Source organism: Balaenoptera physalus (genome assembly GCF_965194825.1).
Source record: "Balaenoptera physalus genome assembly, chromosome: 13".
Lineage (NCBI taxonomy): Eukaryota > Metazoa > Chordata > Mammalia > Artiodactyla > Balaenopteridae > Balaenoptera > Balaenoptera physalus.
Genome location: NC_138892.1, coordinates 74,063,417 through 74,075,811, shown reverse-complemented (window position 1 = coordinate 74,075,811; position 12,395 = coordinate 74,063,417). Strand labels below are relative to the sequence as shown.

General features: G+C 37.2%; 1 protein-coding gene and 1 long non-coding RNA gene across 4 annotated transcripts in view; one reads left to right on the top strand and one right to left on the bottom strand.

The window, feature by feature from the left end:
- The window catches only part of LOC309640502, an 875,392-nt gene that overhangs the window by 466,626 nt on the left and 396,371 nt on the right, over positions 1 to 12,395 (top strand). The window lies entirely within an intron of this gene.
- SLC2A13 (solute carrier family 2 member 13) overlaps positions 1 to 12,395 on the bottom strand; it is a 447,444-nt gene that overhangs the window by 123,866 nt on the left and 311,183 nt on the right. For all 3 annotated transcript variants that reach the window (XM_082419252.1, XM_082419253.1, XM_082419251.1), the window contains exons 5-6: positions 7,495 to 7,658; positions 1,605 to 1,725 (exon numbers count right to left, since the gene is read on the bottom strand). In XM_082419252.1, the coding sequence (XP_082275378.1) occupies positions 1,605 to 1,725; positions 7,495 to 7,658 (285 nt within the window). The remainder of the gene's footprint in view (positions 1 to 1,604; positions 1,726 to 7,494; positions 7,659 to 12,395) is intronic.

The window sequence follows — 12,395 nt, the reverse complement described above, 5'->3', positions numbered from 1 at the left end:
ATACTATGGCAATAAATATTTTTATTTAAATTTTAAAAGTCGATGTCAGGAAAACTATTTCATTATGTAAATCATTAAAAAGTTAGTTATTCCTTTCCTATATCAGAACTTCATAAAAATTTTTTTCATATTCTCTGGCTGACTTTCTGCCTTTAGTTGACCTGACAGTGTATCAATCTTATTCTGAATCTAAATTGCTGTATCTAAATCATACATCAGATCTAGAGGGTATTCTAAGTTGTTCAAACAATAGTAATTTTTTAATAATTTGTTAGAGGTAACTGTGTTAAAAAACATTTAACTTAAAATATCTGTCAAGAAAAACAAAATTAGAGCATGCAGAATTCTAGCAATGGTCTGTCATCTTTCTAGCAGTTGAGGTGAGATGTCCAAAGAAAGTAAAGATCACTACATCCAGAAATAGTCTACACTAAGGATAACTTCTTTTAAGACACCTTTCAATCTCCTTTAGAACATAAAGACTGTTAAAAAAAAAAAACAGTAAAGCGATAAACATATAAACTATTCATTTCCAAAGGCAAGTGGATATCATAAATTGCAACCAGAAAGACATAATAATATATGTCTTCCTCATTGTTGTAATGAGAAGGCACCATAAATTCTGTTCAATGAGAAGCTCCTAGTGATTCCAAGTGGAATTTAGTATATCAGTGTAATGTTTTGTAATTTCACATAGGAGTATCTGACTTAATAAATCATTTACCCATTGATTTGAGACTTAGGTCTGGTTAGTTGTAGCTGAAGGAATATCATTTTTTGTTTTTAAAGCTATTCTATCCATATATTTTAAAGGGGTCATTAGCCTTTCCAGCCACTAAACTGAAGTAAAAAACTTTGAAACTCTCCTGACAAATTTATTAATTGATCTGTTCAATCATTCAATCTTTAATTAATTCACTTGCTCATTCTTCAGTCCATCTGTCAGCCCATGTATGCATCCATCCATTTCTCCATCTATCAATCTATCACGTAGGGTGTAAACTGTTAAACTTACTGAGCTCTTAAACCTGCAGCTGACCGTTAAAACACTCTCTTCTACCAACTCTTTCCACTTTTTATTGCTCTGCAAGAAACCTAGTAGTCAGAGGAAACATTATTTTCTGCTTAAATGAATGAGGTGATACCTGTGGAACACAGTGAAGATTAATTGCTAGAATATCCAGATGATAAACAACTGTATCAGACCTGTACATCATGGAAAAGTTTAATTACTGATGAAAGTTCTTTATTTCATCTAGAATGTAGATATCACTGAGTCATATACGATATAAAATAGTTTCACAGTATTCCTGCTTAGATTCTGTATCAATATATATACTTTCAACTTCCAGAGAAACATCACCAAAATTGTGTCTAATAACTCACTTTTCCTTAAGCATGCATTTACACATGCTGTTCTTTGTATATGCTCTTCCTCCTCCTGGTGGTCCCTCCCTAACACCTTTCCCATTTTCTTCCTTTCCACCATTAAGTCTGGATACCTAGCAAGCTCCTACTCACCTTTCCTATTTTAGGAAAGTTATAAGCAAAACAAAAAAGTTACCACAGTTAGGTTAAGGAAAGGGACCATTATAAAATCTCACCTGTATCTTGTGCAAGAAGTGTTCTGATCTAAAGGAGCTATTGGATTAAAAGTGATGGGTGGAGAAACCTGGGCTGATAGCAGAAATCCCAAAGCAAGAATAATGAGTGCTACGGTGGTACCTAAAAAAAAAAAAAAAAAAAAAAAAAAGGAAAGAAAAAAAAAGTTTTACATCAGAAAAGAATTGACAACATTCTTCCAAAGCGGACTGGGTTTGGCAAGACATATCTCTAAAAAAATACCTTGATCTTCATTGGATTAAAAAAAAAAATGATCCTTATACATATATATTGTCATAAAAACTCACTAGCATATTCACTGTGAGAAATGACAAGAGTAAAATTCAAATCAAATACATTTGCTAGCCAAGCAGTAGGTTGGTTAATAACTTTCTAAACAAACACCATCTTGCATTGCTGTCTCAAAATCAATTAATGTAACCAATATTATTGAGTGCCTAACATGTTAGAAGTATGAAAGGCAACAGATTTACACCAAGTGTTCCTTTCATTACCAAGAAAATTGTTCTAATGTCAATCAATCTGCAAAGACCCAAATAAGTAAACTAAAAAGTAACAAACTAAATATTTCAAAAGCAGTTGAAAGAGTATTTCTCATTAAAAAGGAGTGGCATTTGGTAAAGACTTAAAATGTCAGAAATGACATAACACATATATTCAGTTGTCTTTCCTGTTGGCACTTGGAAGTGGAATATTTGTCTTTGATTTTAAGGTACAGAATGTGATTATATGTATCACTTAAAAAGCTCATTTTTGAGTCCCTGATAGAAATACTGATAGTAAATAAGAAAGTTTTCAAATTTCTGACTATTGTTCCAGCCATTGTGAAGATTAAAAAAAGGGTCATGGGAAGAAAGGAGAAAGAAAATATGGCTGCATTTGTTTGTACAATTTATTAGAACGAGGCAACATGTTTAAAATATGGAATTCAGGGAGGTCATTTATGTAGCAGTAAAGTTTCTATTAGATAAATGGGAAAGTAATTTAAGAATGACCAAAAATATTTTTTAAATGGACAAAAGAACAACTTTGGGAGGCACTGTGAAAGTGTAATTGGATTACATAATAGGTTTGTGTTTAAGATAGAGGGGATGTGTCAAGTTAAGCACTGTGGTTAAGTCCTAGCTCTGCTGTTTCTTGACTCAGTGATCTTGGGCAAAACACAAGACCTTTCCAAAATTCTATTCTTTCTGCTGAAACTGGGGCTTAGTGAGAATACTCACCTTGCAGAATTGCAGTGAATTTTAAATATCACAATACATTTGAAAGATTTTTATAATGCTAAAAAATGTTAATTATTGTACTATAATTATCATTAGAAACAGCAGCAGCAGCATATTTTTAAAACTCTAGAAAAAAGTTGAAAAAGGGGGAGGAGGCTTGAAGAAAAGATCAAAAGCCATTTTACCACACCAGGATGAAGAGGCATGAATCTAAAATCACAGTTCATTTTCCCCTTGTTGGCTTAAAATTCAAACCAGAACTAGGAATAGTTTGAGGTATTATTTTCTCAAAAATCTACCAAGCCATGAATTGGGAAACAAAACAGAAGTCTGTCTCTTAGAAAGAGAAAAGATATATTAGGCCTGTAAATAAAAATTATCCCTCTCTCCTCAAACAAAGCAAAATAAACCATGAGTTTTACTGTTACTTTGTCTATGAAAGAAGCTGCGTCCCTAAGTATTTTCCCAAATTACCTCCATAGAATATTGTCATGGGACAGGTAAGATTTGTTTCAACCTGGAAAAGTTGATACTTTTGGATGTGATGGAAAGATGATACTCTTCTTTCATAACACTACTTAAATAACTTGTCTGTGATAAACTGTAAACTCTTAGATAGTATACCTAACACATACTAATATATGTTCAATTCTAGTGCCTGGCATAGAGCAGATCCCATAGAACCACAGATTTTTGCAATACTGGCTATTTTTGAAGAAAACAACAAAACATGTTAAGACTATTCAGTTGAGGTCATGGGGTTAGTATGGGACAAATATCCTAGATGAGAGTTCTGCAGTATTGATATTATATCTCGTGGATCCATCTCTAAAAAAGTCCAACCAACTTGCAAAATTTGGGGGAAAACCCATTTTGGATACAAAAAATCCCTAAATAGTTGAAGGTTTATCCTTCTTAAACACAAATTTATTTTTATTTTGACCCATTGGGGATGGAAATCTTTTAAAAGTCAGTATCATTCCTTTACTTTATTACATATAGTAGTGTTTCTCAATCCTGGCTTCCTTTGGAAAGCAAATCTTTAGAATGTACCTCAACCTCTGAATCAGAGTCTCCAGAAAATGGGGATCCGATAACATGACTCCACAGGTGACTGTGATACCCAGACAGGGTAAAAATCCTTATGAGACGATAAACTCCTTAAGGGAAGGGAATGGTGTCTTATGTAACTTTATTTATGGAATAAATTTTTAAAATGATCACCTCGCCCGTCATATACTCATATATCTTTAAGGCTTAAAACTACTTGAATTATCTATTTCCTTTAATTTAACAAATTACAGATGTCTTATCAGTCATTTGTTAGTATTTAAAGTTGTTATAGTTGTTGTCAATGATCCATTATTGCAACCTAGATTTGAGTCCAATACAGGAAGGCCTTGTATGAAAGGATCTTCTCCACTGTACTGGGTAGGTTGGGGACATTCTTTATATTTTAAGAGAAGAGTCCCTCTTAACCAAGTATACTGTCACATTTTGGAATTCTGATACCATTTTCCTAGTTAAAGTGTTCTCCATAGGAGGTGAAGTGTGTTGGATAAAAACATCTGATGAAATAAGTTACCTTAATTACCTGGTACAGGGTTTGGATTATTAGTAAATACTCAGAAAAAAATAATTTCCCTCCCTAAGACTCTAACAGAGCACACTTTTTGTGTGTAAGTATCACCTGCACATACTCCAGACCTCATCTTCAGAGATTCTAATTTAGTTGATCTGGGGTTGGGTCCCAAGAATTCACAATTTAAAATAAGTATCCCTGGCAACTCTGATGAAGACAGCCTGTGAGTAATGTTTTAGGAAATATTCCACTACCAAAATATCTGGCAGAAAATAACACAGTGTTTCTGGCTTTCTGATTTATAAGCAATAAAACTACATAGATATAAGCCTTCCTCTATTAAAAGGATCAAGAGGTTGTCATTAAATTCGTAATATTTACAAGAAAGACCAGTTCTCTTAGGGAGCTTTGAAAATATTAAAAGTCAGAACACCACAAAATGTCCTACGTTTAAAATTATTCATGGACTATATATTTTACATTTCTTTGTATAAAGAGTTTCTTTGTCCCGGTTTAACTAAGTACAGTTTATTTGTAGTAATTTTTAAAGAACAAGTTCCTATTGAAAAAGTTATTTTGATTTTTTTTTTTACTATTTTTCACCCAATATAATAAAATAAATCATAATAAAAACACAAAATAGGGAATAAAACTGAATCAAAAGTTAAAAAATTCTATTAGGTGAAAAATAGTGAAAAAACATATCAAATTAATTTCTTTAAAATTTTATAAATAAATAAAATCTTAAAAAAATTTTTTGGTGCTAATTCTTTAAAAAGTACTACAAATAAACTGTATTTAGCTAGACCCAGACAAAGAAATTCTTTATACAAAGAAATACAAAATATACAGTCCATGAATAATTTAAAGGTAGGACATTTTGTGGCTTTTAATATTTTCAAAGCTTGCTAACAGAACTGGTCTTTCTTGTTAATATTACAAATTTAATGACAACCTCTTAATTCTGCAGGAAAGAAAAGTGCCTCCAGGTTGCTCATAAAGGCAGTCCCTGGAATCTCTTGGTCTTTCCCCCAAGTTTTAATACTTTCTTTTAATAGTCAGGGACGGGCTCTGGAAATCCTTGGGGCAGAGGACCTACGTGGCAGGGTGAAACATGACATCAGCAAGAGGAGTTCAGGAAAGTTCCTGGATTCTGATGCAAGTTGATTTTACATTATGGTTAAAACAACAAAGAATCACTCTTTGGCAGTAACACTACTGTGATAGCAAAATGCTTTGGGCATTTTACTGTCTGTGTCAGGCACTGTTTGAAATGTTATACATGTATAAATGTGTTTAGTCTTCATTACAACCCTATGAAGTGGAGACTATAATTAACCCCGATTTACAAATGAGAAAATAGAACCTTGCTCAATATCACACAATTCAAACCCAAACAGTCTGGCTTTATATCTATAATGCCTCAAAATCCTGGAATACAACAAACGAAGGGATAGAGGTTGCTAGTAAAAGCATTTTCCCCCATCTCAAAAATCAGCATTTTTCTCCAAATCTCAAAACCCAAATCCCAAATTCAAGACCTGAAATTCTATTTAAAAAATAGGCCTCTTGAGGTAGCAATATACTAAGGCCCTGTCAAATGTGTCCATTTAAAAAATTTTAAAGCAGCTATTACCTCTTCTTAGAGTTGACCTGAACCTCAGGCGTCGGCAAATCCAATTTTCAACCCACTGTAGGAATTTGTTTCTAGCACATCACTGCCTGATGGCCATCTACCCTTTTGTTGAGAGTTTACCGTCCTAATGAGGCAGCCCAATTCATTGTTGGATAGCTCTGATTATTAGGAATATTTTTCTTATATTAAGTAAAAAATCTATGTCCTCATAACAGCTACCATCTGTGAGAATAAGATATCTATTAGGTGTCTCTTTAGTCTTTTTTCTGGGCCTAAACACTTCTGGATCCTTGAACAGGTTTATAAATATATGGTTTTTAACCCTCACTTGTCCCTCACCTTTCCTCACTTACCCTCCCACTTCCCTATATACATTGGTTGTTGCGATTACCTTTGCCTTTTAATCAGACAGTCTTCCCCCTACCTTCCCCTCAGTGCTGATACTGCAGTTCAACTTACATTATTGAATTCAAGGCTTCCACTCAAGGCAAGAACAGAGGGCGGAAGCATTCCACTCTTCCTTCTGGAGTTAAGGGTCGGAGGGAGTATGTGCTCTTAATAACTGAGTATGAAACTCCAAATGTATTTTCTCATCAAAATCTGGGACAACTGCCTTGAGCAGTTCTATTAGATCAGTGTTTTAGGTACAATTTAGTTAAAATAGAATTTAGTTAATGCAGGCCTGGAAACTTTACATTTTAATATAAAAATGTATTCTTACTCTAAATAAACTTATAAAGGAGTTATTAGAGGACAGCTAATTGATAAGTAGGAATCTGCTTGTATATTTGAAAAAGATTAGAAAATTATATGATGCAAACATGTGAAGACAATGACAGAGATGGGTCTCATTTTGGCAAGTGAAACGGCCCTTGCATTACAGAGAAATAATAAATGAAACGGGTGGGATTTAAAGACAAAAGATACTTGAATGTGAGAAGGGTTTTTCTTATTTAGTTATCATAGGAAACATACTTAACCAACCAGAATTTACACTAGGATTTAGGCCTCGTTCAAACACAAAAAGAGTCTGTCCCTGCTTTGTGAAGAAATTATATGGTTCTAATGTTCCACTGTTGAAAGAACTTTGAAAAAAAATGCTCCAAATTTACTTCCACATTATCCCAAATTTAAAAAAAAACTATGTTAAAAAGTGAGTTTATGAATACCAAGTTTTCTTTTTCATTTTGTACCTTTGAGCAAAACTCAAAATAATAACAGCAAAATGCTACCCTCAGTAGGTTCAAATTGTTATCACAATTCTAATTTCTAGTTATATACCATAATAAGTTCTTATTAAAAAAATTTTTCAGAGGAACTCTATTATTTAGCTATGAAAACTATATCAGAAGTGGTATTGGTACTGTATTTTAAAAGGTTAACTTGCCATCATTAGAGAAAAGTTTATAACTGAATTCTTCGGCACCTACCTGCTAAACTACCAAACGTAAGCTTTCTGCGACCCACTTTCTCAACAAGCCAGACACCCACAAGTGTGAAAATGAAATTTGTGAAGGCTGTAACTGAAGCCAGCCATATTGCAAGTCTATCATCTTCAACACCAGACATCTGCAGAATGGTTGCACTGTAGTACCTGGGAGGCAAGAATAAAACAATTGTTGTTAGTTATTCAAAGAAACAGTTATTCATATAGAAAAATATCTACCCGACTAAAACAGACCAGGAATAACTATAAATAACACCAAGTTAAGATGGGAATTCATGCAAACTATTTAAAGGATCACAATATAGAGACTGTATTCAGATGAATTCATTTTTAACTTTGTATCAGTAAGAAGAAATACTCAAGCAAGTGAATAGAGGACTGAAGCCTTTAAAAGTTGAATGTACCCCACACCTAGGGACAGTTGACAGCTGGTAGTTTCACTAAAACTACCAGGGATAAAGCTCCAAATCCATGGAATGAATCAGAAGTCACCATACGCTGTAAATTTAGTACTTAAAAGAATAAAGAGAACTGCTACATATACTAAAGAAAATGTGATATAATGGCAAAAATCTGGTACAAGTAAAGAACTTCTTCAAAGACACAAGGAGTAAGAATATATCAGTTTATCTGGCATCTGGTAAGGAGATAAGAAACTTACATGATGTACACAAAGAATGCCTTTGTGGTTCCTAGAAAGGTATACTCTTTGGTAAGTCTCCAGCACAATGTGCCCAGTTAGGTTCTATAGACTCATTTTGTTCCAAATAAATACACTGGAAACTGGCTCTAAAAAATCATAATGCCAACTTGTTGATGCAAAATGGGAGATATGTCTGGTATGTTTAAAGTGACAGGTTTCTCACAGGACATTTTTTTTCTGGGGGAAACATCAGGAGCTGTATCAGAAGATTACTTTATAATGGCCCTTAAAACAAAGGAAGCAAAATACTCCTGGCAAATCATCTATGAAATGTGACAAAATTATAATCCTGAAGATACATTCTGAACCATGGCTTTGCCTAGCTTTTAAGCCATTCCAAAACAACAAGTTAACGTTACCAAAATCCAACAGTTGGCATCTGAGCAATGTATTCAATCAAGCTGGATATTTCCATAGTTACAATTTACAGTTTCTGGATATTAGTCAACTTTTTCATAATATTTCAAAAATAAAATCTGTTTGAATACATTTAAGTCTCATTGATTCATCAATGGCTACTGTCTACTATTTTTTAAATTCTTATTTTATTTTTTAAAATTTTTATTGGAGTGTAGTTGATTTACAATGTTGTGTTAGTTTCTGTTGTGTTAGTTTAACAAGGTGAATCAGTTATACATATACATATATCCATTCTTTTTTAGATTCTTTTCCCATATAGGTCATTACAGAGTATTGAGTAGAGTTCCCTGTGCTATACAGTAGGTCCTTATTAGTTATCTATTTTACATACAGTAGCGTGTATATGTCAATCCCAATCTCCCCATTTATCCCTTCCCCCCCTTTCTCCACTGGTAACTATAGTTTGTTTTCTACATTTGTGACTCTATTTCTGTTTTGAAAATAAGTTCATTTGTACCATTTTTTTTAGATTCCACATATAAGCAATATCATATGATATTTGTGTTTGTCTGACTCAGTATGACAATTCTAGGTCCATCCATGTTGCTGCAAATGGCATTACTTTGTTTTTTTTATGGCTGAGTAACATTCCATTGCATATATGTACCACATCTTTTTTATCCATTCCTCTGTTGATGGACATTTAGGTTGTTTCCATATCTTGGCTATTGTAAATAGTGCTGCATTGAATATAGGGGTGCATGTATCTTTTTGAATTATAATTTCTTTTGGATATGCTCAAGAGTGGGATTGCTGGATAATGTTGGGCAGGGCCATGTCGAGGGGTGCGTTTTGAGGTAGCTATGAGCTCAGTATGACTTTAGGCAGCCTGTCTGCTAATGGGTGGAGCTATGTTCCTGTCTTGCTGGTTGTTTGGCCTGAGGCATTCCAGCTCTGGAGCCTGTAGGCTGTTGGATGGGGCTGCATCTTGGTGCTGAAATGGGGACCTCCAGGAGAGCTCACGCAGATCAGTGTTTCCTGGGGCCTCTGCCACCAGTGTCCTTGCCCCCACAGTGAGCTACAGCTGACCCCCACCTCCTCAGGATACCCTCCAAGACCCCTAGTTAGGTGTAGCCCCGGTTCCTATGGAGGTATTGCTTTGTGCTAGGTCCCAGTGCACCTGAGACCTTTGTGCACCCTCCGAGAGTGGAGTCTCTGTTTCTCCCTGAGTGTGGAGCTCCTGCACTCAGGCACTGCTGGCCTTCAAAGCCAAATGCTCTGTGGGTTCTTCCTCCTGATGCCTGACCCTCAGACTGTCTTGGAGGGCTATTTTTATGTGGGAACATCCCTGTGTAGGCTGTGTGGGTTTAATATTTTTTGGTGTGAGTGCTGTTTTTAGTATGGATGTCTGCTACCTCTCACCTCAGTGCATGCTGGCTGTTATCCCCTTGATAGGAGGTGTGACTGTTGTTGTGGTGACCAGAGCCTGCACTGGATATTGAGCGGGGCCTCCCCTTTGCTCTGTGGTTGTCACTGTCCTGTCAGGGGCAGGGCCTACTCCCTAGTGTTGGAGATCTGTTTCTGGAGATCTGTTTCCCAGATCTGTTTCTGAGCTGTGTTTCTGAGCTGTGGTATGAGGTAGGCAGGACTGGAGCACCCTCACTGGGAGAGAAGCCTTTCAGTTTTTCTCTTCTGGAGCTGTTCACCTGTAAGTGTACTCTGTTGTGTCACTTTTCACCCGTTGTGTGGTCTCACAAATTACACTGTTGTTGGAAATGCTCTCAGCCCCATCTTAACCATGGGTATGCTGGCAATTGGCCCTGGTGTCTCTAAGGCATTGTTTTCACTAGGCCTCCAGTGCAGATCCACCAAAGTCAGGTCCCAGGACTGCAGTAATCGTGCACCTGCACCCGCTGGCGGAGTTATGGAGGCACCTCAGACTCTGGCCTGGCCCAATCCCCACCTGTACGTGCCCACAAAGCCCACAGCTGCCAAAGCTAGACCTGTCTCAGCTGCAGTAGCGCTCTTCCATTCGGATGTTCTACAGGTGCTGAATCTACAAAGCCGGCAGCGGGGCTGTAAATCCGTGGTTCCCGCAGCCACAAGAAGAGATTTCAGCTCTTCTTTATTAGATGCATGGCCTCTGGGGCTTAGCTGTGGTTTCAGCCCCACCTCTGTGTGTGGGCCTCTCACCAGAGTCTGCTCCAGAGGCTACCCAGGAGAACCGGCGCCCACCCAGGCAGGCGGGGGCGGAGGCGGAGACAGGCGGGTCATGGGAGCCTGTTCAGGTGGGAGCCCCTCCTAGTGCCTGCGGAGGCTGGGGCCTGCACGTAGGCAACGCGGCTGCAATGGTGGCCCCGCCCCTTGCGTGCCACTCAACAATGGCGCCCTGCCTCTATGGCAGCCCAAGCTTCTAACGTGAACATTCCCAGTTGTGGAGCTCCTCACTCCCGTCCCTTCAGGCTGTCTCTTGTCAGCTAACAGCTGTCCACTCCCTGGGTCTACTCTCCAAACCCCACGTTCCAGCACCCAGCCCCCGTGCACCACTGTGGACGCTTGTCTCAGGCTGAGGCACGCAAAGCTGTGGCAGGGACCATCTGTGTACCTCTCACTCTGTCCTACCTGCCACAGACCAGTTGCCGCGCTCTCCCCTGAGCCCCCGAAGCTACCCTTCTGTCCCAGCTGATCTCCCCGCTGGTGAGGGGGCTTCCTCGGTGCGGGAACTTCTTCTCCAGCTCCGCACCAGGGGTGCAGGTTCCGTCCCGTTTCTTCTTTTCTTTTTTTATTTCTTTCATCCTACCTGACTGCATGGGGATTTTACTGGTCCTTTTAGGTGTCCAAGGTCCTCTGCTAGTGTTCAGCAGGTGCTCTGTGAGAGTTGTTCCATTTGTAGATGTATTCTTGATGTACTTGTGCGGAGAGGTGAACTCCACGTCCTCCTATTCTGCCACCTTCAGTAGTGATTTTTAAAAAGTCTGTTTTTTAAATTAATGATGATCTTCTTATGTAAAATGGTAACACCAACATGGACTCATTCATCTTAATAAAAAGTGTTTTCCTTTTTTAAAGTGGTAAACTAATAACTTACTATGCAGCGTGAAGGATGTATTTTACTGATCACACTAAAAGTTATGCTAACCATTTTAAGATTTTGAATTCTGACAGCTGTTATAAAAAGAGAAACTCCCAGTGAAACCTCTCCCATCATTGTGACAATTGTGAACATTTTGCAGTCAGACTGTAAAGTGATAATAAAGATTATGAAAACAATTCAGCCCATATGAATGGTACTATACAGTTTCCAAGTGCTACTCCATACATTATCTCATTTTCATAAAGACCTGGGCAGCAAGGTCATACCTGTATGTAACCACTGAGAAACTCACATAAATCTAGAAAGGCAGAAAACAGAAATGCTGAGAGAAAATTTAAAGCCAAAAGAATTTGATACTTGTCATGCTATTCTATTACATTTTAGAATCTTCTCAATGTTTTAGGAATAACAACAGATACACTGCACAGAGTAATGCTTCCAAATAGAGCGAGAATAAACTAAACAAAACAGATATATTACAAAAGGCCCCCCCCTCTCTATTTGGGGATGCAGAACCTACAGACACTGAGGGCTGACTGTACTTTGTCATTTTATATGAGGGACTTCAGCATCCACTGATTTGAGTATCCATGGAGGTCCTTGAACCAATCTCCCGTGGGTACCGAGAGACAACTGTATTTCGATGTTTTCGTTTTTGACACAATAAAATCATGAAATTACAGGTGTTAAATTAATGGCTAGAAATGGGAGTGGTATCAAACAAAAT